Below are 27249 nucleotides of genomic sequence, written 5' to 3' on the forward strand. Positions count from 1 at the left end.
GGCCAGCTATAAATGCACAGTCATCATGAATAGACCTAACACTTGTACCTAACCTGACGAAGAGGCCGGTACGGCCTTGAAACACATTGTTGTTGTTGTTGTACAAATAAAAGCAATTTCCAGTACAGCTGCGCCCTCGGATATTCCATTTTTTATCTCCCTATCTCCTGGATCTACATAGTGGATTTTTACCAATCTTCAAACCGGAATTTGGGCTGCAACTGTCTCTACCTAAGTCTAACTTGGACACGCACCTTGGGATGTTATGCTCCGAGCATAACAACATCAGGTCAGCACAATTGACCACTTTTTTCCTTTTGTTCTCACCTAATACAGGCTCATGCACTATGTGCGCTTTGTTTCCTTTTTCCCTATAGCACGAATATACTCAAACACTCAATAGTCAATAGTTGAATTACCCATAAGGAGTAGCAAGTCTTTATCAATGAGAAACATGTCGATTCTAGAATAGCAGTTATGTGGGCTAGAGTAGAAGGAGAAATCCTTCTCCGTACCATTCTGTACCTCCAGCTATCATACAACACTTTATTCCAGATCAACGACCGTAGCAATGGTTGATTAGATCTGTTACTAGAGGTGGAGTGCAATGTTATATCCATTACCATGTTAAAATCCCCACATGTGATCAGTTTGCCTTCCTTAAACTTATCAATGGCTCTAAACACTTTTTGCAGGAATTGTATTTGATGTGTATTCGGGGCATATAAGTTTACTAACGTATATTTTACATTGTTAATGAGACATACCAACAATATATACCGGCCGTTGGGGTCGACATGCAACATGCTACTGTGTTTTTAATGGATATTAACACCCCTTTAGATTTTGTCCTATAGTGAGAATGAAATATATGCGGGAAGGCATGGCAATTGACACAATATGCGTCCTTAGAGAGGAGGTGAGTCTGTTGTATGCAAAAGATATCACAAGCTAAGGATTTAGCCTCTTTCCACATAAAGTTGCATTTTTGGGGGGTGTTAAGCCCATTAACACTTAGAGATGCTAATTAAAGAGTCATTGGTCATAGTAAAGGTGTGCTGCAAATCTTTTCCCCTATCCCTTCTCTTAATGACATGTACAGACATATCAAATATACATAGAAAACATCTGATGCCGTATCTGAATGCTAAAGTATTAATGTGAGAGAGAATATTGGTACCAATAATTTCAAAAGGATGTTTGTTCTGCCCAGAGAATTGCAATACTGCAAAACCAAAGATAAAAATACAGATTTCAACATAGAAATAATATAAAGCCACAAAATATAAATGAAAAAAAAAAGCGAAAGCTGTAAAACTTATGTGTATGGGGGAAGAAAGTCAGTGTGAGGTTAGGTCAAGATGGACGTCTTGTGCACCAAATTCCTTTAACATTACCTCTACAAAGGCAAATTACCTTCAAAGATGTGGTTGTGAGTGACGAGTGTTCTTGTGCCATTCTACCGCCAAGTGGAGTGGATGTTGTGTCGCAGGTTGGGTTTGAAGGGGAACTTTGATATTCTATTGATGCAACAAATTCAACCCCTCTTCCAATGATCTAATGACGTGCATGGTATTTTGTCGTTTTACCAGAAGTTTGACTGGGAAACCCCATCTGTACAGGATTTGACTTTCTCTGAGTGCCGTTGTAATTGGAATAAAATTTCTACGCATTTGTAGAGTCGCTGCCGATAGATCAGTGAAGACCGAAATCATCCTAAATTATGATGGTATCCTACCTTTCTTTCTGGTAGCTTCCATCAGACGTTCCTTAATATGAAAAAAATGGATACGTACCAGGACATCTCATGGATTCTATCAATAATCAGATCCCTCTGGGAACAATCTGGAAGAATGCTTTTAATAAATTCTTGTGCATACATGTTAAGATCTTGTGGGTTGATTTCTTCAGGAATTCCTCAAAATTTAATGTTGTTGCGTCTTGATCTGTCTTCCATGGCTGGCAATTTAGCAATTTGAACTGGGCAAGTTCATCTGATATGTCATAGTGCGCATCTATTAAGTCATTATGAGATTAAGTCACCTCTCCCATTTTGTTTTCTAAATGATGAAGCCTGTGTTCAACTTCTTGCACAGATGTAGATAATGGGTTAATAAGGCTTGCCAAGCCTGTATGTAGAGATTGATGCAAAGCTTGTAACATATTCTTCATCATCAGTTCAGTAACTGTGTTTGAAGAGGGAGGTAAATGTCCCAGAAAATCACATTTCTCCCATAGGAGTTTGTAAGTTAGATGTAACTGATATTGAGGGGTGTCTTACTCTTTCTGGAGACTTTACGGACTGAAAAGTCTTGGTTTCTACTTCTCTGGGCTTCTGGCTGAGGGAGAAGATGGTGCCGACATGGCCGACCCACGTGGTGTGGAGTGTTGATGGCGGGTGTTGGCTGCCTCGTGGTGAGACCCGGAGACTTTCCTCTGGCGATTCCGGTGGTCCTGGGGTAAGTAAGGAGACCCCAGCGGATCAGAGTTGCGCAATTTGTGAGCACTAAGCTCCAACAGTTGAGCCGGTGTGAGATCCGGCGGCGGCTCTGAGACCAAGGATCCGGCGTGTGAGCCGGTGTCTGCATCGTCTCCATCTCCACTTGCCTGGAGGGGGTAGAAATCTTTGAGTTTCGCCGGTTTGGTCACTGTTTTATACATTTTATAAATTTTGAGACAGTTGTGAGGTTTTCAGCTGCTATGTTAGTCGCAATGGTGCAGGAGCTCACCGGTTAGACGTCCATCTCTCTCTACAGCCAAGCCACGCCCCCCCCCCCCGTTTATTAAATTTTTAAAAAGAAATAATGTGGGGTCAACCCGCATTTTTGATAACTAGCCAGATACAACACAGCAGCAGCCTAGCATTACCAGGGGGGAAAGAGCAACTGTTTTTGGCCATTCCCAGCCTAATAACACCAGCCAGCGGCCGCCACAGTGTGCAGCCATCACTACAGACGATCGGGTATTGGATCGTACCCGGCTCTTCCTGGTAGCCCTGGTGGTGGTGGGTATCGGGGTAATAATGGGGGGGTTGGCATTAGCCTCTGCACCGGCTAACACTAAGCCCTGCCTTAGTAGTGGACGCTGTCAATCAGCCAGCAGCTATTACTAAGAAGTAATAAAGTTTAAAAGAAGATACAAAGACATAGAAAAATATATTTTATTGAAATAAAAACCCCCACACACAACCCTCATTAACCATTTTATTGAAAATAAAAAACAACTGTCATGGAAGTAGTCATCAAAACACAAAAAATAACAAGGCAGGTTTAGATACAGGACCCAGGCAGACAGTAATCTTATATACCGTATAAGATTACTATCTGCTGGGTTCCTGTATCTAAGCCTGGGCCCTGCATCTAAGCCCATGTGTGATGCTGTCTGTTGGACCCTGTATCTAAGCTTACCACAAGGCAGGCTTAGATACAGGACCCCAGCAGGCAGTAATGATGTTACACTTAACCAGCTCTTCGGTGCAGCGGTTGTCCGAAAACCATCCAGCGTTGTGACATCATGAGCGACGCACAGAGACATAACGCGAGAAGACGTCAGGACTTCCGATGCGCTAAGTAAGGAGGGTAAGTATGAGTCGTTACTATAGTAACAGGGGCCCGTGTATTTTATGACATAGGCCCCAGTTACTATAGTAAATTTCTATAGCGGTGGGAGGGCCGTAGCCTGATCGCAATCGTGACCCCTGTAGCGGCAGTCGCCCGGGGCACCTGGTCAAAGATTCTGGGCATGCGCCACGGAGGTCCGGTGCTAGCAACGCCCCTGATGGACATGCTGGGAATTGTAGTCCTCTGCTCATATATCCTTCCCTGTAATGTCCTCTAATATACCATAAAAACAGCCTGGAGATGCTGGGAGTTGTAGTTTTCTCCTCTTATACTCCTCCATGTAATGTCCTCTGATATCCCATAATAACAGCCGGGACATGTTGGGAGTTGTAGTCCTTTCGTCTTATACCTCCTCCCCATAATGTCCTCTGATATCCCATAATAACAGTCTGGACATGCTGGGAGTTGTAGTACTTTCCTCTAATACCTATTCCCTGTAATGTCCCCTGATATCCCATAATAACAGCCTGGACATGCTGGGAGTTGTAGTTCTCTCCCCTTATCCCCCTCCCTGTAATGTCCTCTGATATCCCATAATAACAGCCTGGACATGCTGGGAGTTGTAGTTCTCTCCTCTTATATCTCCTCCCTGTAATATCCTCTGATATCCCATAATAACAGCCTGGAAATGCTGGGAGTTGTAGTTCTCTCCTCTTATACCTCCTCCCTGTAATGTCCTCTGATACCCCATAATAACAGCCTGGACATGCTGGGAGTTGTAGTTCTCTCCTTTTATACCTCCTTTCTGTAATGTCCTCGGATATCCCATGACAACAGTCTGGATATGCTGGGAGTTGTAGTTCTCTCCACTTATACATCCTTACTGTAATGTCCTCTGATATCCCATAATTACAGTCTGGACATGCTGGGAGTTGTAGTTCCCTCTTATACCCCTCCCTGTAATGTCCTCTGATATCTCATTATAACAGCCTGGACAAGCTGGGAGTTGTTGTGCACTCTTCTTATACCCCTCCCTGCAATTTCCTCTGATGTCCCATACTAGCGGCCTGGGCTTGCTGGGAGTTGTAGTCCTCTCCTCTTATACCTCCATCCTGTAATGTCCTCTGATATCACATAATAACAGTCTGGACATGCTGGGAGTTGTAGTTCTCTCCTCTTATACCTCCTCCCTATAATGTCCTCTGATATCCCATAAAAACAGTCTGGACATGCTGGGAGTTGTGGTTCTCTCCTCTTATACTCCTCCCTGTAATGTTCTCTGATATCACATAATAACAGCCTGGACATGCTGGGAGTTGTAGTCCTCTCCTCTTATACCTCCTCCCTGTAATGTCCTCTGATATACCATAATAACAGTCTGGACATGCTGGGAGTTGTAGTCCTCTCCTCTCAATCCTCCTCCCTGTAATGTCATCTGATATCACAGAATAACATCCTGGACATGCTGGGAGTTGTAGGTCTCCCCTCTTATACCTCCTCCCTGTAATGTCCTCTGATATCACATAACAATCTGGAGATGCTGGGAGTTGTAGTCCGCTCTGTCATTCTCCATTGGCTCAGTAGTCAGGGGAAAATTTTCAGCAATATACCCAGGTCCTTGAGACCGCCAACACTGTATGTGGCCCCAGTCGCCAACTTGAGTCCCAGGTCTGGAGCTCAATGTTCCCTTGGAACTTGTTTGTACTGTCTGTTCCCCCTCTGAGACACCTTCCTTGAAGACGTTTGCCACCCCTTTAAAAAATTGAAAGGTCTTACCAGATGTAACAGTCTGGACATGCTGGGAGTTGTGGTTCTTTCCTCTTATACTCCTCCCTGTAATGTACTCTGATATCACATAATAACAGCCTGGACATGCTGGGAGTTGTAGTCCTCTCCTCTTATACCTCCTCCCTGTAATGTCCTCTGATATACCATAATAACAGTCTGGACATGCTGGGAGTTGTAGTCCTCTCCTCTCATTCCTCCTCACTGTAATGTCATCTGATATCACAGAATAACATCCTGGACATGCTGGGAGTTGTAGGTCTCTCCTCTTATACCTCCTCCCTGTAATGTCCTCTGATATCATATAATAACTGTCTGGACATCCTGGGAGTTGTAGTTCTCTCCTCGTATACCCCTGCCTGTAATGTCCTCTGATATCACAATATAACAGTCTGGACATGCTGGGAGTTGTAGTTCTCTCTTCATACCTCCTCCCTGTAATGTCCTCTGATATCACAATATAACAGTCGGGACATGCTGGGAGTTGTAGTTCTCTCCTCTTATTTCTCCCCCTTGTAATGTCCCCTGATATTACATTATAACAGCCTGGACATGCTGGGAGTTGTAGTTCTCTCCACTTATACTCCTCCGTGTAATGTCCTCTGATATCACATAATAACAGTCTGGACATGATGGGAGTTTTAGTCCTCTCCTCTTATATCTAATCCTTGTAATGTCTTCTAAAGCCTTGTCCTCATTTTTTTTGTTCTCTTTATCTTAAAACTGTTGTTATAAAGGGGAAGTTCTGTGACTTGTGTAACTTTCTTTCTGATCTTTGTTCCTCTTTCCCGGAAATGGACGACCACAAACTCTGATCATAGGACTAATCTACACTGTGGAGTAACGTTATTATGAGCAGCAGCAGCAGCGAATATACCGAGTAACCGGCGTGTGCAGCACGGACAGCAGCGAGACGGGCGGGGAGTGACTCAGGTATGTGGAGCCATTACAGGAAGTAGGTATGAGAGGAGAGGACTACAACTCCAAGCATGTCCAGACTATTATTATGGGATATCAGAGTAGAATACAGGGAGGAGGTATAAGAGGAGAGAACTACAACTCCCAGCATGTCCAGGCTATTATTATGGGATATCAGAGGACATTACATGGAGGAGGTATAATAGGAGAGAACTACAACTCCCAGCATGCCTAGACTGTTATTATGCGATATCAGAGGACATTACAGGGAGGAGGTATAATAGGAGAGAACTACAACTCCCAGCATGTCCAGACTGTTATTATGGGATATCAGAGAACATTGCAGGGAGGAGTAAAAGAGAAAATAACTACAACTCCCAGCATGTCCAGGCTGCTATTATGTGATATCAGAGGACATTACAGGGAGGAGGTATAATAGGAGAGAACTACAACTCCCAGCATGCCAAGACTGTTATTATGGGATATCAGAGGACATTACAGGGAGGAGGTATAATAGGAGAGAACTACAACTCCCAGCATGCCAAGACTGTTATTATGGGATATCAGAGAACATTGCAGGGAGGAGTAAAAGAGAAAATAACTACAATTCCCAGCATTATTATGTGATATCAGAGGACATTATGGGGAGGAGGTATAAAAGGAGAGAACTACAACTCCCAGCATGTCCAGGCTGTTATTATGTGACATCAAAGGAAGTTACATGGAGGAAGTGTAAGAGGAGAGAACTACAACTCCCAGTATGTCAAGACTGTTATTATGGGATGGGAAGAAAAAAAAAAAAAACAGAACCAAGATCCAGCGCTGGGTGTGCGTTAAAAAGGAACTCCTGTTCCAATTTTATTGGTATAACAAAGATAAAAATGATAGAACTATATGGAGTAGTTCTGTGGCAGAGTACAGGAATGAATGTTAGGTGAAGGATAGCAGTAAGCCCTGTTCAAATGTGCCTACGCGTTTCTGACACGTCTGTGTCCTTATTCATGGCATGCATGCCATGAATAAGGACACAGACGTGTCAGAAACGCGTAGGCACATTTGAACAGGGCTTACTGCTATCCTTCACCTAACATTCATTCCTGTACTCTGCCACAGAACTACTCCATATAGTTCTATCATTTTTATCTTTGTTATACCAATAAAATTGGAACAGGAGTTCCTTTTTAACGCACACCCAGCGCTGGATCTTGGTTCTGTTTTTTTTTTTTTTCTTCCTGTTGTGTACCGCTGGCCGCGCGGGAATCCGGGCGCTGTCTGCACTCAGACACAACTAAACGGTGAGCTGGAGGTCTACCTCCCCCCTCTTCCCCATTCATTAATTTTGTGTATGTTATTATGGGATATCAGAGGACATTAAACGGAGGAGGTATAATAGGAGAGAACTATAGCATGCCTAGATTGTTATTATGGGATATCAGAGGACATTACAGGGAGGAGTATAAGATGAGGGGACTAAAACTCCCAGCATGTCCAGCTTGTTATTATGGGATATCAGAGGACATTACAGGGAGAGGTATAGGAGGAGAGAACTACAAATCCCAGCATGTCCAGACTGTTATGCGATATCAGAGGACATTACAGGGAGGAGGTATAATAGGAGAGAACTACAACTCCCAGCATGCCTAGACTGTTATTATGGTATATCAGAGAACATTGCAGGGAGGAGTATAAGAGGAAAGAACTACAATTCCCAGCATGTCCAGACTGTTTATTATGTGATATCAGAGGACATTATGGGGTGGAGGTATAAAAGGAGAGAACTACAACTCCCAGCATGTCCAGGCTGTTATTGTGTGACATCAAAGAAAGTTACAGGGAGGAAGTGTAAGAGGAGGGAACTACAACTCCCAGTATGTCAAGACTGTTATTATGGGATATCAGAGGACATTACAGGGAGGAGGTATGAGGACTACAACTCCCAGCATGTCCAGGCTGTTATTATGGGATATCAGAGGACATTACAGGAGGAGGTATAAGAGGAGACAACTACAACTCGCAGCATATCCAGACTGTTATTATGGGATATCAGGGGACATTACAGGGAAGGGTATAAGAGGAGAGGACTACAGCTCCCAGCATGTCCAGGCTGTTATTGTGTGATATCAGGGGACATTACAGGGAGGAGGTATAAGAGGAAAGAACTAAAACTCCCAGCATGTCCGCGTTATTATGTCATATTAGAGGACATTGCAGAGAGGGGTATAAGACGAGAAAACTACAACCCCCAGCATGTCCAGACCGTTTTTATCGGATATCAGAGGACAATACAGGGAGGGTATAAGTGGAGAGAACTATAACTCCCAGCATATCCAGACTGTTGTTATGGGATATCAGAGGACATTACAGGGAGGAGGTATATGAGGAGAGAACTACAACTCCCAGCATGTCCAGGCTGTTATAAGATATCAGAGGACATTACAGGGAGGGGTATGAGGAGAGAACTACAACTCCCAGCATGTCTAGACTGTTATTATGGGATATTAGAGGACATTACAGGGAGGGGTATGAGGAGAGAACTACAACTCCCAGCATGTCTAGACTGTTATTATGGGATATTAGAGGACATTACAGGGAGGAGATATAAGAGTTGAGAACTAAAACTCCAAACATGTCCAAGCTGTTATCCAGACTGAAATAATCACTTCTCCACACGGCACAGGAGCCCCGCCCCTCACAGAGCCCCACCCGCACATGTCACGTGATCATCATCACAGGTTCTTCACCACATCTTTCCACTGAAGATCCGCCCCTTCCACCCGGTCACATAGTGGTAATGTCATCACAGGTCCTTCAGCTATTGCTGTGTATGAGGTAGAGAGCAGCGCTGGTTGGGTGTTCTCTCTGTTATCAGTCACCCCTATATAAGTGTGTATACAGAGAGCTGTCAATCATTGAGTGACCCCACCCACTGGACTCCTAAGCCCAGACTTCACTGTACGACCCACAACACGCAAGGACACTCTTCCTAATATTCACCCCAAGTGGTGGACGTATAATCCTCCGCAATTTCTACTACAAAAATACAACAAGGCCGATCCTCAACTCTCAGAGCATTACCATAGCAACATGTCCCTGCTCTTCCAGCTGCTCTGTGTCTAGGTGACCCCTACAATGACATGTGACCTCTCCAGCCTGTGATTGGCTGCAGGGGTCACATGACGGGGAAATGTCTTCATTTTACTATTCTCACATGAGAGATATGCTATAAATGTCTGATATATTGGGGTCCTACCTCTATATGGAGAACGGGGGTCCCCCGACGCGCCTGGTGAGGTGATGACTACATCCAGGTGGAGAATGAATGGAGAGGTGATGTAGCCGCTGCCGGTGCTGTTAATATATCAGTTGATATACTGAATTGGATGAATGTAGATATGGTCCAAGCTAAATTAAATAAAATAAATGTACACAAGGCCCCGGGACCAGATGGGTTACACCCTAGAGTTCTTAAAGAGCTTAGTTCAGTTATTTCTGTCCCCCTCTTCATAATATTTAGAGAGTCTCTCATGAGTGGTATAGTGCCAAGGGACTGGCGCAGGGCACATGTGGTGCCTATTTTCAAAAAGGGCTCTAGGTCTTCGCCGGGTAATTATAGACCAGTAAGCTTAACATCAATTGTGGGGAAAATGTTTGAGGGGCTATTGAGGGACTTTATACAGAATTATGTGACAATAAATAGTATTATAAGTGACAGCCAGCATGGTTTTACAAAGGACAGAAGCTGTCAAACCAACCTGATTTGTTTTTATGAAGAGGTAAGCAGAAGCCTAGACAGAGGGGCCGCTGTGGATATAGTGTTTTTGGACTTTGCAAAGGCATTTGACACTGTCCCTCATAGACATCTAATGGGTAAATTAAGGACTATAGGCTTAGAAAGTATAGTTTGTAATTGGACTGAGAATTGGCTCAAGGACCGTATCCAGAGAGTTGTGGTCAATGATTCCTACTCTGAATGGTCCCCAGTTATAAGTGGTGTACCCCAGGGTTCAGTGCTGGGACCTCTATTATTCAACTTATTTATTAATGATATAGAGGATGGGATTAATAGCATTATTTCTATTTTTGCAGATGACACCAAGCTATGTAATATAGTTCAGACTATGGAAGATGTTTGTGAATTGCAGGCAGATTTAAACAAACTAAGTGTTTGGGCGTCCACTTGGCAAATGAAGTTTAATGTAGATAAATGTAAAGTTATGCATCTGGGTACGAAAAACCTGCAAGCATCATATGTCCTAGGGGGAGCTACACTGGGGGAGTCAATTGTTGAGAAGGATCTGGGTGTACTTGTAAATCATAAACTAAATTTCAGCATGCAGTGTCAATCAGCTGCTTCAAAGGCCAGCAAAATATTGTCGTGTATCAAAAGAGGCATGGACTCGCGGGACAGGGATGTAATATTACCACTTTACAAAGCATTAGTGAGGCCTCATCTAGAGTATGCAGTCCAGTTCTGGGCTCCAGTTCATAGAAAGGATGCCCTGGAGTTGGAAAAAATACAAAGAAGAGCAATGAAGCTAATAAGGGGCATGGAGAATCTAAGTTATGAGGAAAGATTAAAAGAACTAAACCTATTTAGCCTTGAGAAAAGATGACTAAGGGGGACATGATTAACTTATATAAATATATGAATGGCGCATACAAAAAATATGGTGAAATCCTGTTCCATGTAAAACCCCCTCAAAAAACAAGGGGGCACTCCCTCCGTCTGGAGAAAAAAAGGTTCAACCTGCAGAGGCGACAAGCCTTCTTTACTGTGAGAACTGTGAATCTATGGAATAGCCTACCGCAGGAGCTGGTCGCAGCAGGGACAGTAGATGGCTTTAAAGGGAATGTGTTGCCAGAAAAACATGTTTTTTTTTAAAAAATTAAACATTTAGTGTGTGGGTGATTAAACATGGTTCAAATTTTTTTTATTTTTTTCACGAGTCAGGAAATAGTCAGGAAATATTATAAATTAATTCTAATTTATAATACTACCCATTTTTGGTCACTAGATGGAGCTAGTTCCCAAAATTGCAGCATTGCAACATTGGGTTAAAAGCCCTCGCTCTAGTGAGCTCTCAGCATCCCCCCCTCCTTTATCCTGGCTAGTGCCGGGATAAACGAGGGGTTTGAAAGGTTTAACCTCCTACACTGTGTGTCGCCATTTTTTGAGGTAACCCACAGTGTAGTAGGTTTACATACAGTAGTAAACACACACAAACACTAACATACATTGAAATCTCTTACCTGCTCCTGCCGCCGCGGCTCCCTCCGGCCCGTCCGCTCCCTTTGCTGCCGCTGTTCCATGTGCACAAGTCCGGAAGCCGCGACCGGAAGTAGTAATAGTACTGTCCGGCCGCGACTTCCGGTCCACAGGAAAATGGCGCCGGACGGCGCCAATTTCGAATAGGACTGTGTGGGAGCGGCGCATGCGCAGTTCCCACACAGACGCCGTACACGGCAGTCAATGGGACGGGAGCCGTTCGCAGTCCCTATGGGACTGTGGCTGCCGTACTCCATGTCTGTGTGTGTCGTTAATCGACACACACAGAAATGGAACAAAAAATGGCAGCCCCCATAGGGAAGAAAAAAGTGTAAAAATAAGAAACAGTAAAACACAAACACACAAATGAAAATAAACGTTTTTATTAAAGCACTAACATCTTTAACATATAAAAAAATTATTTGTGATGACACTGTTCCTTTAAAAAAGGCTTAGATAATTTCCTAGAACAAAAAAATATTAACTGCTATGTGTAGAAATTTTTTACTTCCCCTTTCCCATCCCACTTCCCCTTTCCCATCCCTTGGTTGAACTTGATGGACATGTGTCTTTTTTCAACCGTACAAACTATGTAACTATGTAACCACACATGTGCACGACTCTCTCCATTCACTTGTATAGAAGTTCCAGAAACAGCCAAGCACGGCCAGAGGTGGAGCCGCGTCTATCAGACATTTCTGGCATATCCCGGGGAGAAATGTCTGTGTTGGGAAAACCACTTTATTCCATGTGGTGACGGCTCTGAGAAGATGTTTCTCTCAATGATCAATAAGTGAGGTTCTGTATGTCACACATGATGTTGTCCCCTGTATGATTTCCATCTTCTCCTTTCTTCATAAAGACGTCTGCAGTACTAGATCCTCCAGTTCCTCCAGTTTTCTCATCTTCTCCTCCACAACATTCCTTCTCCTGAGTGACCCTCCAAGGATGGACGAGGACAGGAATCAGATGAGCAGAAGAATATTAGACTTCACCTTGGAGATCATCTACCTGTTGAGCGGAGAGGTAAACTTTTCTACATTATAGAACAAGTCACACATAGGGAAGGGACAACACATATGTGACGGATGGTCATTTTGCTTATATTCTCTGTATTAAATTACATTGTGAATTATCAAGCAGGCCGGAATATGCAGAGATGTATCCTCCATTTTCAAATGGCCTCTCCTCCACTTAGCTCTGCTCGAGTTTGCAAGATATATGTTATCTCTGTGTATTATTCTTATCGCCTTGAATATGCCAGCAATCAATAGCCTGGCTGAACACCCAGACATAAAGCTATCAGTATTGCAAGGTTTCCCTCATGAGAATGAAACTCCCTGTAACTCTCTAAACACATCCTCATCTTAGAAGAACAAATCTATTATATATTCTTGCCAAGAGAAATAAGCCACCTGTAAACCTGATGTCAGCATCTAATGAAGAATTATAATATATATATACACTACCGTTCAAAAGTTTGGGGTCACCCAGACAATTTTGTGTTTTCCATGAAAACTCACACTTATATTTATCAAATGAGTTGCAAAATGACTAGAAAATATAGTCAAGACATTGACAAGGTTAGAAATAATGATTTTTATTTGAAATAATAATTTTCTCCTTCAAACTTTGCATTTGTCAAAGAATGCTCCATTTGCAGCAATTACAGCATTGCAGATCTTTGGCATTCTAGCTGTTCATTTGCTGAGGTAAATCGGGAGAAATTTCACCCCATGCTTCCAGAAGCCCCTCCCACAATTTGGATTGGCTTGATGGGCACTTCTTGCGTACCATACGGTCAAGCTGCTCCCACAACAGCTCTATGGGGTTGAGATCTGGTGACTGCGCTGGCCACTCCATTACAGATAGAATACCAGCTGCCTGCTTCTTCCCTAAATAGTTCTTGCATAATTTGGAGGTGTGCTTTGGGTCATTGTCCTGTTGTAGGATGAAATTGGCTCCAATCAAGCGCTGTCCACAGGGTATGGCATGGCGTTGCAAAATGGAGTGATAGCCTTCCTTATTCAAAATCTCTTTTACCTTGTACAAATCTCCCACTTTACCAGCACCAAAGCAACCCCAGACCATCACATTACCTCCACCATGCTTGACAGATGGCGTCAGGCACTCTTCCAGCATCTTTTCAGTTGTTCTGCGTCTCACAAATGTTCTTCTGTGTGATCCAAACACCTCAAACTTCGATTAGTCTGTCCATAACACTTTTTTCCAATCTTCCTCTGTCCAATGTCTGTGTGCTTTTGCCCATATTAATCTTTTCCTTTTAGTAGCCAGTCTCAGATATGGCTTTTTCTTTGCCACTCTGCCCTGAAGGCCAGCATCCCGGAGTCGCCTCTTCACTGTAGACGTTGACACTGGCGTTTTGCGGGTACTATTTAATGAAGCTGCAAGTTGAGGACCTATGATGCGTCTATTTCTCAAACTAGAGACTCTAATGTACTTGTCTTGTTGCTCAGTTGTGCAGCGGGGCCTCCCACTTCTCTTTCTACTCTGGTTAGAGCCTGTTTGTGCTGTCCTCTGAAGGGAGTAGTACACACCGTTGTAGGAAATCTTCAGTTTCTTGGCAATTTCTCGCATGGAGTAGCCTTCATTTCTAAGAACAAGAATAGATTGTCGAGTTTCACATGAAAGCTTTCTTTTTCTAGCCATTTTGAGAGTTTAATCGAACCCACAAATGTAATGCTCCAGATTCTCAACTAGCTCAAAGGAAGGTCAGTTTTATAGCTCCTCTAAACAGCAAAACTGTTTACAGCGGTGCTAACATAATTGCACAAGGCAGGGGCGTAACTAGGAAAGACTGGGCCCCATAGCAAACTTTTGACTGGGGCCCCCCCTCCCCTGGGTGTCACACAACCCCCCCCTTGTAGATAGTGCCTTTTTTACAGCCCCCCTGTAGATAACGCCATACAGCCCCCCCTCTGTAGATAGCGCCATACATCCCCCTGTAGAGAACGCCATACAGCCCCCTGTAGATAACGCCATACAGCCCCCCTGTAGATAACGCCATACAGCCCCCCTGCAGAGAACGCCATACAGCCCCCCCTGTAGAGAACGCCATACAGCCCCCCCTGTAGAGAACACCATACAGCCCCCCCTGTAGGGAACGCCATACAGCCCCCCCTGTAGAGAACGCCATACAGCCCCCCCCCCTGTAGGGAACGCCATACAGCTCCCCCGCTGTAGGGAACGCCATACAGCCACCCCCCTGTAGGGAACGCCATACAGCGTTTCCCCCCCCTGTAGGGAACGCCATACAGCGTCCCCCCTCCAAAATGCGACCTACAGTGTGTCCTACAAAATACATGTATCCCCTCTCCACAGGATCTCCACAGGATAGGGGATACATGAGTGATCGCTGGCAGCGATAGGGAGAACGGGGGACTGAAAGTCCCCTGAACTTCTCCATGACAAACCTCTGACTTCCGGCGTCTGCGCAGCTCAATAAAAATGAAAGGAGCGCTGGTCACGCATGCGCACAAGCACGACCGGCGCTCCATTCATTTCTACGGAGCTGCCGACACAGACCCCGGAAGTCCGAGGTTTGTGATGGATAACTTCAGGGGACTTTCAGTCCCCCTTTCTCCCTATCAATGCCAGCGATCACTCATGTATCCCCTGTCCTGTGGAGAGGGGATACATGTCCTGTGGAGAGGGGATACATGTCCTGTGGAGAGGGGGGGGGGGATACATGTATTTTGCTCTATTTTGCGCCTTCAGGACCAGACACCGTTTAGCCATTTTTAGCACGTGTTAGTTAAATGGCTATAACTTTTCTATTTGTTGGGCTAACGACGTGATTTTTGCGATGTTTTTTTTCCGTAGACAATGCAGGTTTCATTTTGTATAGTTTTTATACACACCTTTTTTGCTATTTTAGAATTTTTATTCATAAAGTTTGAAAATAATAGTAAAAAAATAAGCTTTTTTACATTTCAGCTATTTTTTTTGGGTAATAACATAGTTTTACCCTAAAATAGACCTTTTATTTGTGATCGCCATTGTCTAACGTAAATTTTTATATATTACATGTCTATATTAGGGTAATTGGGTCAGCGCTAGCGTTACAACAATGATTGGCGGGGGGGAAGTTTTTTTTTTGGGGTGGGTATTTTATGTGTATTTATTATTTACATTTTTTTTGCACTTTACTTTATTATTTTTTTATTACTATGGTCTGTCCCCCAAAGGTCAAAGAAGACCTTTGGGGAACTTTATATATTTTTTTTCTCTCTTTTACACCATGTTTTTCCACTGTAACTGGAGCTGCACAGCAGCCCCAGTTACAGGGGAAATCAGTCCTCTCATAGTGACAATTGTCACTAATAGGGCTGTGCTGGGTCTAGTAAGACCCAGCAGCAGTCTGCCACTAACGGCACCCGGTGATCATGTGACCAGTCACATGATCACCGGGAGGAATAGAGACAGCGCCGCTGCTGCCTCTATTCCTGTAAACAGCGCGCATTCAGCGCTGTGTATAAGTGATCAGAGAAGACAGAAGCAGCGAAAGCTGCTTCTATCCTCTCCTCAGGGTCCCCGGCAGTCACTGACAGCCGGAGACCCGACATTCAGCTGCCCGATCGCGCGGGCAGCAAGTTAAAACCTGAGCCGTAGAAAGTCTATGGCTCGGGTTTTAAGGACCCTGACCGCTGGCCATAAAAATACAGCCAGCGGTCGGGAACCAGTTAATGGCAGAGCGTGGAGATACCTCCCTGCTCTGCCGTAGTGTTCAGTGGCGTCCCGCTGTAGCAGCCATAGCGGCTGCTAGCGGAGCCTCCGGCCATGGTGGGGGCCCGTGCCGGCGGGCGACACGGGCCCCCTCATGCCGCGGGCCCCGTAGCAGCCGCTACTGCTGCTACGGCGGTAGTTACGCCACTGGCACAAGGGTTTTCTAGTGTTTTCTAATCATCCATTAGCCTTCTAACACAGATAACAAACACAATGTACCATTAGAACACTGGAGTGATGGTTGCTGGAAATGGGCCTCTATACACTTATGTAGATATTGCATTAAAAACCAGACGTTTGCAGCTAGAATAGTCATTTACCACATTAACAATGTACAGAGTGTATTTCTGATTAATTTAATGTTATCTTCATTGAAAACAACTGTGCTTTACTTTCAAAAATAAGGAAATTTCTAAGTGACCCTAAACTTTTGAACGGTAGTGTATGTATATCGATATGAAATCTCCTGATTAGGATGCTGGATAAAGTTCCTGGCGTGAGTGTCTGGTTTAACCCTCGTCTAAATTTCAGTCTAATATATTTTGAGCCATTTGACTTCCACAACACATAATAGGAAGTGATAGGAAGAATCCAGTGTCCTTTATAACAACGTCCAGACCTTCCAAGTGACGCCCAGAAGCCAACAGCAGAAAAGCTGAAGATCAGCCACCAATATGGTCAGTTATGTGTCATGTCACCAGTGCAACAATAGTAATGTTGTAGAGCAATGAGAATGACCAGGAACCAGGAGGATCAGGATGACATCTATATAGAAACATAGAAGATGACGGCAGGAGGAGAGCACATGGTCCATCTAGTCCCCCCAATATTATTTCCTTTTTCGTTTTGGCCTCGTTCTATTTTCTCAATGTCTTTTTGTAGGTGCGGTCTCCAGTATTACAGATGTGGGGTCACTAAAGCTCTATACAGCTGGGTCACAATCTCCCTCTTTCTACTGAGAGGGGAATACTGTGCTCAGTTCTCTAAGTGTCTTTCTCCATACACAGGAGTACACAATAGTGAAGAAGACATCAGGTGACTGTACGACTCCCATCATCCATGAGTCAGGAGGATGGAGCAGTAGTCAGAGCCCAATCACAGAGCCTACCCCTCACTCCCGGATACATGAGAAGAAGATCTTAGAACTGATCTACAAGATGACTGAGCTGCTGACTGGAGAGGTGACACTGCTGGGAATGCTGGGAAATTCTACAGTAACAGCACTGGAGGTGTCTGGGTGATGACTGTATCCTTGTGTGTGTCAGGTTCCTATAAGGTGTCAGGATGTCACTGTCTATTTCTCCATGGAGGAGTGGGAGTATCTAGAAGGACACAAGGATCTGTACGAGGAGGTCATAATAGAGAACTACCAGTCGCGCACATCACAAGGTAAGAAGAGACATATATATATATTTTTGGCATTACTGTGGGCACAGGCTGGACTGGCTGCCATGTTGAAGTCTTAATATCATCACGTGCAGTACATATACACGTGTGTACAATGACATGTAATGTAGGAGCTCAACAATTTCGGCTCCTTTTACATGATGTTAGATTCCTACGTTTCGTGCTGCCGGCTGCTCATAACTCTGTATTAGTGATCACATTAGATTGTACAGTGCTGGCGGCCGTTTTGGATACGGGAGCCATGGAGACAAGCAGAGTTATGAGCAGCCGGCAGCGTGGACTATGGGCAGTTTTGCTGTAGTTATAAATAAACATGGTAATACAAGTAATTTAGAAAGACGATTATCGGCACACTCCGGCAGTATAATAGTTTCCTATATAATCTCAGTATAATCGGAGGTTCTCTTTAATATTACAAGTTATGGGTACTAGATTCTGGAGATGGGACGGTGATCCAGGGAGTTATTGTAATTTCCAGATTTGGAGTCGGGGGAGGAGATTTTTCCCCTAATGAGACAATTGTCATCCACCTCATGGGGGGTTTGCTCTTCCTCTGGATCAACACGGTCAGATTATATGTTGCACTTGATGGACTTGAGTCTTTTTTCAACCTTATTAACTATGTAACACAGAATGTGTGGAGCAAAATTTATCACTAAAATAAAGTACAATGTGTTCTGAAAAACAATCTCACAATGACTTGGATATGTAAAATCTTATTCCCACTTATGGTGCGTCCACACACGGCGTAAACAATGCGGCACATCCGACCAGATTTTCTGTGTGGAAATTCCACAGCTTTTTCACGAGAGATATTGACATGTTGTAGATTGAGAATCTGCACTGCACTTCTTTTCTGCGTGTTTTTTTCTGCAGCGTGTGAATGAGATTTGTTGAAAGTACATCCTCATTGCTGCTACTCTAATACGCTGCAGATTCTTCCACAATGAAATACTTTGCTGAAAATCAGAATATTTGAGAAATTATCCTCTCTTAAATAGGCCATGGATTCCACTCCCGGAGGAGTCCCTGGCATCACTGTCCCTGCCATATATGGACTGAGACTTCAAGGGCTCCCTCTAGGAGCACAATTATGGTGCTATCTGCAGGGGTTTGGCATCTAAGTTTGATGAAACTAAAGGGGAGATGTGCCGGCACTTGTGGAGAGAGACGGCAGACATGAAAGTGCAGCGCTGCACACATTAAACCCTGTTCCATTCTGCCAAGTTTTATATATGTGACAACTGCCCGGGGCATCAACAGTTGGAACGTATATAGCCGTATGGCTGCCGTGAAGGGGTTAATAAAAATGTACAGAAAATATTGCCTACAGAGGTGTACACAGCCTTTAAGAGGCTAATAAGCAGGTGATGCCTTGACACTTTTTTTGGTTGCAGGGAACTCTTAAAATAGAGGCGCCCTCTGTCCTGCCACTTTCATGTGTATCCGCGTCCACAGAACACAGATAAAGTTAAATACTATGGCGGAGCAGGGAGCCGTCAGCGCCCTACAGTTCGCTCTGGTAGGCCACAGTCTACTTTAGGCCCGTGGCTTACAAGGTGCAGGAACATCGACACAGGTAGTAAAGACCTCAACATTGTAATCTCGGCTCTGATCAGTAAACATAGAAGTGTAGAGAGGTGTTCGATGTATAGACAGATATACATACCCCCTGAGGAAGCGATACCCGCGAAACGCGCGTCGGGGTGTTTAGTTACCGTGTGGACCACTCTACCTTCAACTTTCATGGGTAAGACTCGTTACATCGGTCCCCCTGGTATTACCAGGTGGACATAGTCTATCACTCTGGGCCATTTCATGTTATTTTATTCCATGACTTGTGTCCGGAACGGTGTATAGTGCATTTATATACATTGCTTTAAACAGGACCTAATACGTGTCTTATATTCTTATGCTATATATGGTGACATTTGGAATAATTAATATTAGATTTAATTAGCACTTGCTTATGCCAGACAGTATGTACCCAGTGGTCTTGATCATCAGCTAATATATATTTTTGCAATGTCTAGCAATAATACTATGCTTGTGGTTGTATTAGGGTTTTGTGAATGATCAACACACAGACTCCATTTTTAGAAACCTCGTTCTGTTTTTATATATTTTGTGTTTATAATATTGTATGTAATAAAATGTATATATTTCTCTATGATTTGTGGCGTAATGACTCCTTGTTCTCAAGTTTTTGATAGACAGATATACAGTAGTAATGTATTGCGTCACTGTGTGTTTCCTACAGATGGATCCAGTAGAAGTCCACCAAAGAGATGTCCCAGTCCTCTGTATTCCCAGGACTGTGCAGAGGAAAATCATAATCTCTCAGAGTATCATCAGGTAGAGGAAGCTGAGCCCTATACCAGATCTATATAGGGGGGTGTGGAGCTTTTTGGTCCTGCGGTCATAGATGGGGGTCATAGATTTTGGTGGTTTCTTATGTTGATCTGTTATATTCTTCACACTCTCTGCTGTATTGTACTGAATTGTTACATATGTGAAATCAGGAGGAAGATCTGACTAATAATAAAGCGGAGGATGAAGAAGAAGAGCGGGTGAGGGGCGATCACCCGTGTAAGAGTGAAGTGGAGTATGAAATTCCAGGAGGTGTTACCACAGGTCAGTTATAATGAATTTAGAAAGTGAATTGGGAGGTTTGTTAAGGTGGGGTTCCTCCTTAGTTCTACATTACAGTAACACGTCAGACAATGTGTTATATATAGTGCAGGAGCTGAGGGAGCTGTGACTGCACATAGAAGTTCTCTACAAGGTGTTCTATGGATCTGGGATCTGAGAAAACTCTGTTTAACCTCTTAAACACCACATCAATTCTGATAGGGGTTCGTGGCGTCACAGCACATATTTTGTATTGTCCATGTTACATAAAAGTCTACAGTGAAATATAATCCAACAAAATGCAAAGTCGTTCCATGGTATGTCTCTCTCTCCTAGTATGTGAATACAACAGTCCCCCCTAACCCTCCACTTGTCTCTATGGGTATTGTAACTAAGATCCCTTTTATAGTCTATGCAGAGGATCCCCTGTTATGATACCCATACAATGTATAACACACAAGCCTGGAGCTCTGTAGATTGCGTGAACAGCTGACTAAGAAGAATATGATAGTTACGATACCCATACAGACAAAGCGGGAGGATGCGGAAGGGGGAGTAGATTTACAAGTCAGGAGCTCTGTAGAAAGCATAATTGTATCATAAATAATCTACAGATTAGTCTCTGATAAAGAAGCGGTTATAGCATAGACAGAAAGAGAGGGAACTCCAGATTGGAGAGGCTGCAGTACAGGAAATACAGGCTCTGGATGCTGAGAAGCCTGTGTACAGGAGCGCGCCTGAGGTGTGCTGGGAGGATTGAGAGCGCGCCTGAGGTGTGCTGGGAAGATTGAGAGCGCGCCTGAGGTGTGCTGGGAAGATTGGGAGCGCAGGACACAGCCCCTGCTATCCAGTGGATTTAAAAGAGCAGAGCAGCAGAAAAATAACTTTTTGAACGTCCTTTTATTTTTCTAGGACCTTGCAAGGTTTATAAGTTTAGCAGCAATTTCTCACATTTTCAAGAAAATTTCAAAAGCCTATTTTTTTAGGGACCAGTTCAGTTCTGAAGTGGCTTTGAGGGGCCTATACATCGTGTTCTAAATTCTGCAAAGTACGTAGAGTTTATGACTGACCACTTTCTTCCGTGGTACAAAAAAAAGAACCGTGCCTTCCGTAGCAAAATTATCTTCATGCATGACAATGAACCATCTCATGCTGCAAAGAATACCTCTGTGTCATTGGCTGCTATGGGCATAAAAGGAGAGAAACTCATTGTGTGGCCCCCATGATCCCCTGACCTCAACCCTATTGAGAACCTTTGGAGCATCCTCAAGCAAAATATCTATGAGGGTGGGAGGCAGTTCACATCAAAACAGAAGCTCTGGGAGGTTATTCTGACATCCTGCAAAGATATTCAAGCAGAAACTGTCCAAATACTCACAAATTCAATGGATGCAAGAATTGTGAAGGTGATATCAAAGAAGGGGTCCTATGTTAACATGTAACTTGGCCTGTTAAGTTTTTTTTGATTGAAAGAACTTTTGATTTATATAAATATGACCTCCTGATGCTGCAAATTCAACAAATTACCATTTTAGTTCTCTTTACAACCTTTAACCTCTTAATGACCAGCCTATTTTAGACCTTAATGACCAGGCTATTTTTTACGTTTTTCCATCGTCGCATTCCAAGAGCTATAACTTTTTTATTTTTGCGTTGATATAGCTGTATAAGGTCTTGTTTTTTGCGGGACAAGTTGTATTTTTTAATAGCACCATTTTGAGGTACATATTATTTATTGATTAACTTTTATTAACTTTTTTTGGGAGGGGGATAGAAAAAAATCTGAAATTTTGCCACTCTTTTTCGCGTCCTAAATCTACGTCGTTTACCGTGTGGTATAAATAACACAATAACTTTATGCAGCGGGTTGTTACGATTGCAACGATACCAAATTTGTATAGTTTTTGTATGTTTTACTACTTTTACACAGTAAAAACGCTTTTTTTTCAAAATTATTTGTTTTTGTGTCTCCATATTTGAAGAGCCGTAACATTTTTTTAAAGTCAGGATTCACAGAAAACAGCAATTTTTCCATAGTTTTTTATTAAATTTTTTACGGCGTTCACCGTGCGGATTAAATAATGTAATAGATTTATAGTCGGGGTCGTTACGGACGCGGCGATACCAAATATGTGTAACTTTTTTACTTTATTTTGTTTTTTCAATAGTAAAGCATTTTGTAAGGGGAAAAGCTGGGTTTTTCATTTTTATTCACATTTTTTTTTTAATTAACTTTATTAGACGTTTTTTTTACTTTTTTACTAGTCCAACTAGGGGACTTTAATATGCGATTCTCCGATCGCTATTATATTACACTGCAATACTTTTGTATTGCAGTGTATTACTGCCTGTCCGTTTAAAACGGACAGGCATCTTCTAGGTCATGATCTAGCAGGCGTTCATTACTGGTAGACCTGGGGGCCTTTATTAGGCCCCCAGCTGCCATTGGAAACACAGACACTCGGCGATCTTATCGCCGGGTGTCAGTGGGATGAGAGGGAGCTCCCTCCCTCTCTCCAAAACAACTCAGATGCGGTGCTCGCTATTGAGCACCGCATCTGAGTGGTTAAACGGGTGAGATCGATACTAATATGCCTCTGGCAGCTGAGAGCAGGGAGATTTGACAGCTCCCTGCTCTGTTTACTTATTCCGATGCCGCGACGTAAAAAGTCTATGGCATCGGAATAAGGCCCGTTAGTGACCGACGTAAAAAGACTATGGGCCGGTCACTAACGGGTTAAAATGTTTTGATCTCTGTTGTGCATAATAATTTGAAACAGTGCATTTTGAGTTTTTTACTTCTAAAAAAAATCTGTTATCATTAAGAGACTTGTTCAATAAAATTTGCATTATACTCCAACGGTTGATGGCTTGAAGATTATACTGACTGTCATTTGCATCGACTATTTAGGAACATCAGTGAAAAATAACATTTGCATAATAATTTGTAATGCAGTGTATATTAGAAACCCCCATAAATCATCCCATTTAAATCTGCACCCCTAAAAGTATGTAAAACAGCAGTTTCTTAACCTTTTAGGCGTTTCACAGGAATGAAAGCAAAGTGAAGGTGACATTTCAAAACGTCATTTTTTTTAAATTAAATTGTAATGCTTTTTTGGGGACTTTGGGGCTTTCTTTTTATTAGATTATATTTTAGGCACCATGTCAGGTTTAAAGAGGTCTTGTGGTGCCAAAACAATTAATCTACGGGTGTTTCATAGATTTTATTAGAATTGGGCAGTGAAAATGCAATTTTTTTTTCCCCAATAAGATGTAGTTTTAGCTCAAATTGTTTTCATTTCCACAAGGTCTACAAATGTTGAGGTTCTGTTTCTCCTTTTAAAGACATTTGTCCCGGGTACGACAACACCCCATATGTGCTCATAAACTGCTGTTTGGGCAGACTGTAGGGCTTAGAAAGGAAGGCGCACCATTTGGATTTTGGAATGCAGATTTTGCTGGATTGGTTTCTGGGCGCCATGTCAGATTTGCAGAGCCCCTGTAGTACCAGTACAGTGGAAACCCCCCAAAAGTGACTCCATTTGGTAAACTACACCCCTTGAGGAATTCATCTAGGGCTATAGTGAGAATTTTGACGCCAAAGTTTTTTTTTGCTGAATTAATTAGTATAAAGATGTAGTTTTAAATCAACATTTTTCTTTATCACAAGGAATAAAGGAGATAAAGCCCCCAACATTTGTAAAGCAAATTCTCGCAAGTACAGAAATGCCCTATATGTGGTCATAAACTGCTGTTTGAACATGTGGGAGGGTTCAGAAGGGAAGGAGTGGTATTTGACTTTTGTAGTGTAGAATTTGTATTGTTTTGGTGCTCTGTTGCTTGGCCAACTGCCTCCCTGGTACGGCGGTGCGGACTAGTCGGTCCACATACCCACAGACTGTGACATTGACTTTTGGAGTGTAGATTTTTCTGGAATGGTTTGCGGACACCAAGTCACATTTGCAAAACGCCATTTTAGAAACTACAGCCCTAAAGGCATTTGTCAAGGGGTGTAAGGGAGCATTTAGACCCCCACAGGTGTTTTTAAGAAATTAATACGAAATGGATGATAACAAATGGAAAATTGCAATTTTTCACTGAAATGCCATTTCACGGCACAACATATGCTGTGCCCAGCTTGTGTCACTGGAAAATCGAACCCTATAAATTGTTAAGAGTGTTCTCCCGGGTATGGCAATGCCTTACATGTGGACGTAAGCTGCTGCTTGTGTACACTGTAAGGCTTAGAAGGGCAGGAGCGCCATTTGGAGCGTGGATTTTGCTTGGTAGTGCACTTTTTGGGACATTGTCGCCTTTGTAATTTGGGAAATTTTGCTTGGAAAGTGTTGCCCTGGTATAATACGGGTGCCCTCGCTACCAGCAGATGTGCTATGGCCTTCACCTTCCTGGTTCCTAAATACTAGGGCCTTGATAACCACTTATAGAAACTGAAGGAATGTTCCCCTCCGGCCTGCACATCGGGATGTTTTTTCAGCATATAACTTTTTTTGTTTTTTTTATCCACGTAATCATATCAGGGCCCTTTTTTGTGGGACGATCTGTAGTTTTTATTGGTATCATTATTTGGGAGGCTAGGGACCCAAAAACTTTTTCCTTATTTATTTTTCTTTACGATTGTTCCCGTGCAGTATAAATGATGTTAACTTTATTTGGCGGGTCAGTACCTTTACGGCGTTACACAATTTATATAGTTTTTTATATTTTACTACAGGAAGGAATGTTCCTCCACATCAAGCTGTTTTTACTCTAAGGGTATGTTCACACACAATCTCAAAAACGTTTGAAAATACGGAGCTGTTTTCAAGGGAGCTGTTTTTGGAGCTGTTTTCAATAGTCTATGAAAAATGCCTCCAAAAACGTCCCAAGAAGTGACATGCACTTCTTTTTTGCGGCCATTTTTTCATAACAGCCGCGGAACGGCCCGTCGGAACAGAACGCAGTTTTTCCCATTGAAATCAATGGGCAGTTGTTTGGAGGCGTTCTGCTTCCGATTTTTAGGCCATTTTTTGGGCGTTTACGGCCCGAAAAACGTCCGAACGTCGTGTGAACATACCCTAAGCATTTCCAGAGCTATAACTTTTTTATTTTTTGGTTGTTGGAGATGTATGAGGGCTTGTTTTTTGCGGGACAAGATGTAGATTTTATTGGTATCATTTTGGGTCACATGCGACTTTTTGATCTTGTTTTATTTCATTTTTTGGAAGAGGAAATGTATCAAAAACAAGCAATTCCGGAATGTTTTTTTTAATTTTTTTTTGTATTTTTTAACTTTATTCTGCAGGATCGACGATGATACCAAATGTATATATAAATATATATATATATATATATATATATATATATATATATATACACTAGTAGAAAAACGGCAGCACTCTAATTCAATGTTCAGGTTCCAGTAATGAAGGGTGCCAGCTGATAGTCCCGATCCAAAGACCATACGTATATACAAGAAGAAAATTCAGCAGCACTCCAGTGATCAAGGTGAAAAAAAGGTGAAATTTATTGTGCCAATATGGCAATGCAACGTTTCCGTCCCACCTTGGGACCTTTGCTTGAGAAAGGTCATAAGGTGGGACGGAAACGTTGCATTGCCATGTTGGCACAATAAATTTCACCTTTTTTCACCTTGATCACTGGAGTGCTGCTGAATTTTCTTCTTGGATATATATATATATATATATATATATATATATATATATATATATATATATATATATTTTAGTATTCCAGCTTTTGCACAATAAAATCACTTTTTAAAAAAAACAAACATTTGTATTCTGTGTTGTCATATTCTAAGATCTATAATTTTTTTATTTTTGCATTGACAAAGCTGTGTCAGGGCTTTTATTTTGCAGGACGGGCTGTCATTTATATTGGTATTATTTTGGGGTAAATATGAGGTTTTCATCACTTTTTATTCAATTTTTTAGCAGGAGATGTGACTTCCAAACAGCGATTCTGGTGTTATTTTCTTTATATTTTTTTCTTGTTGTGCGTTCACCGTGTGGGATAAATTACATAATAGTTTTATAGTTTGGGTCCTAATGGATGCGACGATACCAATTTATGTATATATTTTTTATATAATTTTTTTACAATTATAAAAGGCTTATTATGGGAAAAAAAGGCAATTTTGGGTTTTTAACTTGAAACTTTTTTATTATTATACAACATTTTTATTAACTGTTTCGCTACGGGACTTGAAGGTCTGCAACACTGATTGAAGGTCTGCAACACTGGTTCGGTCATTAACCTCGACGGCCGTGGCCATGGACATCTTACCTCGTTGCAGCATCGTCCTCCTGTCAGGCGCAGGCACTCACTTTCAGATTCCAAGTGTCTCCGGTGGGCGCGCATGTGCACGGCCTTAAAGGGCCATTGCGCGCATTTTTGCAGGAACTCTGCAATCTAGCCCAGGATGCCCTGGGCTATAAAAAGGGCTCTGCCCTCTTGCTCTTTGTCAGAGCGTTGTTCATTACCCATTGTTTGTCATGCTTATGGTCTCCCAGTGTCTTCCAGTTTCCCAGTGTACCTTGCTCCTGTATCCTGTATCCCGTATCCTGTTTCCGTGCTACCTAGTGCTATTGCTGTGCTGTGCTATTGCCGTGCTGTGCTACAGTCTACACTTGATCTGCTGCGCCTCACCTGACGACTTCCCGCCGCCTGGTCCTGGACGTGCCTGCCTCGCTACTGCCTACGATTGCCTCAGGTACCCTTGCTGAACTATTGAACTCTGTACTTACCTGTTTGGCCAGCTGCCATCCCGCTACACGGTACAGCCCAGTGGGTCCACACCCCGCATCGTGACAGTACGCTCTGGCCATGGACTCTGCTGGTCAATTCAAGGGCTTGGCACCCTCCCAAGCCATGCAGGCGGATCTGCTGGATCTCCGAGCCAGGCGGGATCAG

At 42.9% G+C, this 27249-nt stretch overlaps 1 protein-coding gene across 1 annotated transcript in view; it reads left to right on the forward strand.

The window, feature by feature from the left end:
- Positions 1-27249, forward strand: part of LOC142663902 (uncharacterized) — a 435929-nt gene that overhangs the window by 400129 nt on the left and 8551 nt on the right. The window contains exon 7 of the mRNA XM_075842743.1: positions 14888-14898. Coding sequence (XP_075698858.1) covers positions 14888-14898 — 11 coding nt within the window. The remainder of the gene's footprint in view (positions 1-14887; positions 14899-27249) is intronic.

The sequence above is a fragment of the Rhinoderma darwinii genome, chromosome 1, assembly GCF_050947455.1.
Source record: "Rhinoderma darwinii isolate aRhiDar2 chromosome 1, aRhiDar2.hap1, whole genome shotgun sequence".
NCBI classification, from domain to species: Eukaryota; Metazoa; Chordata; class Amphibia; order Anura; family Rhinodermatidae; genus Rhinoderma; species Rhinoderma darwinii.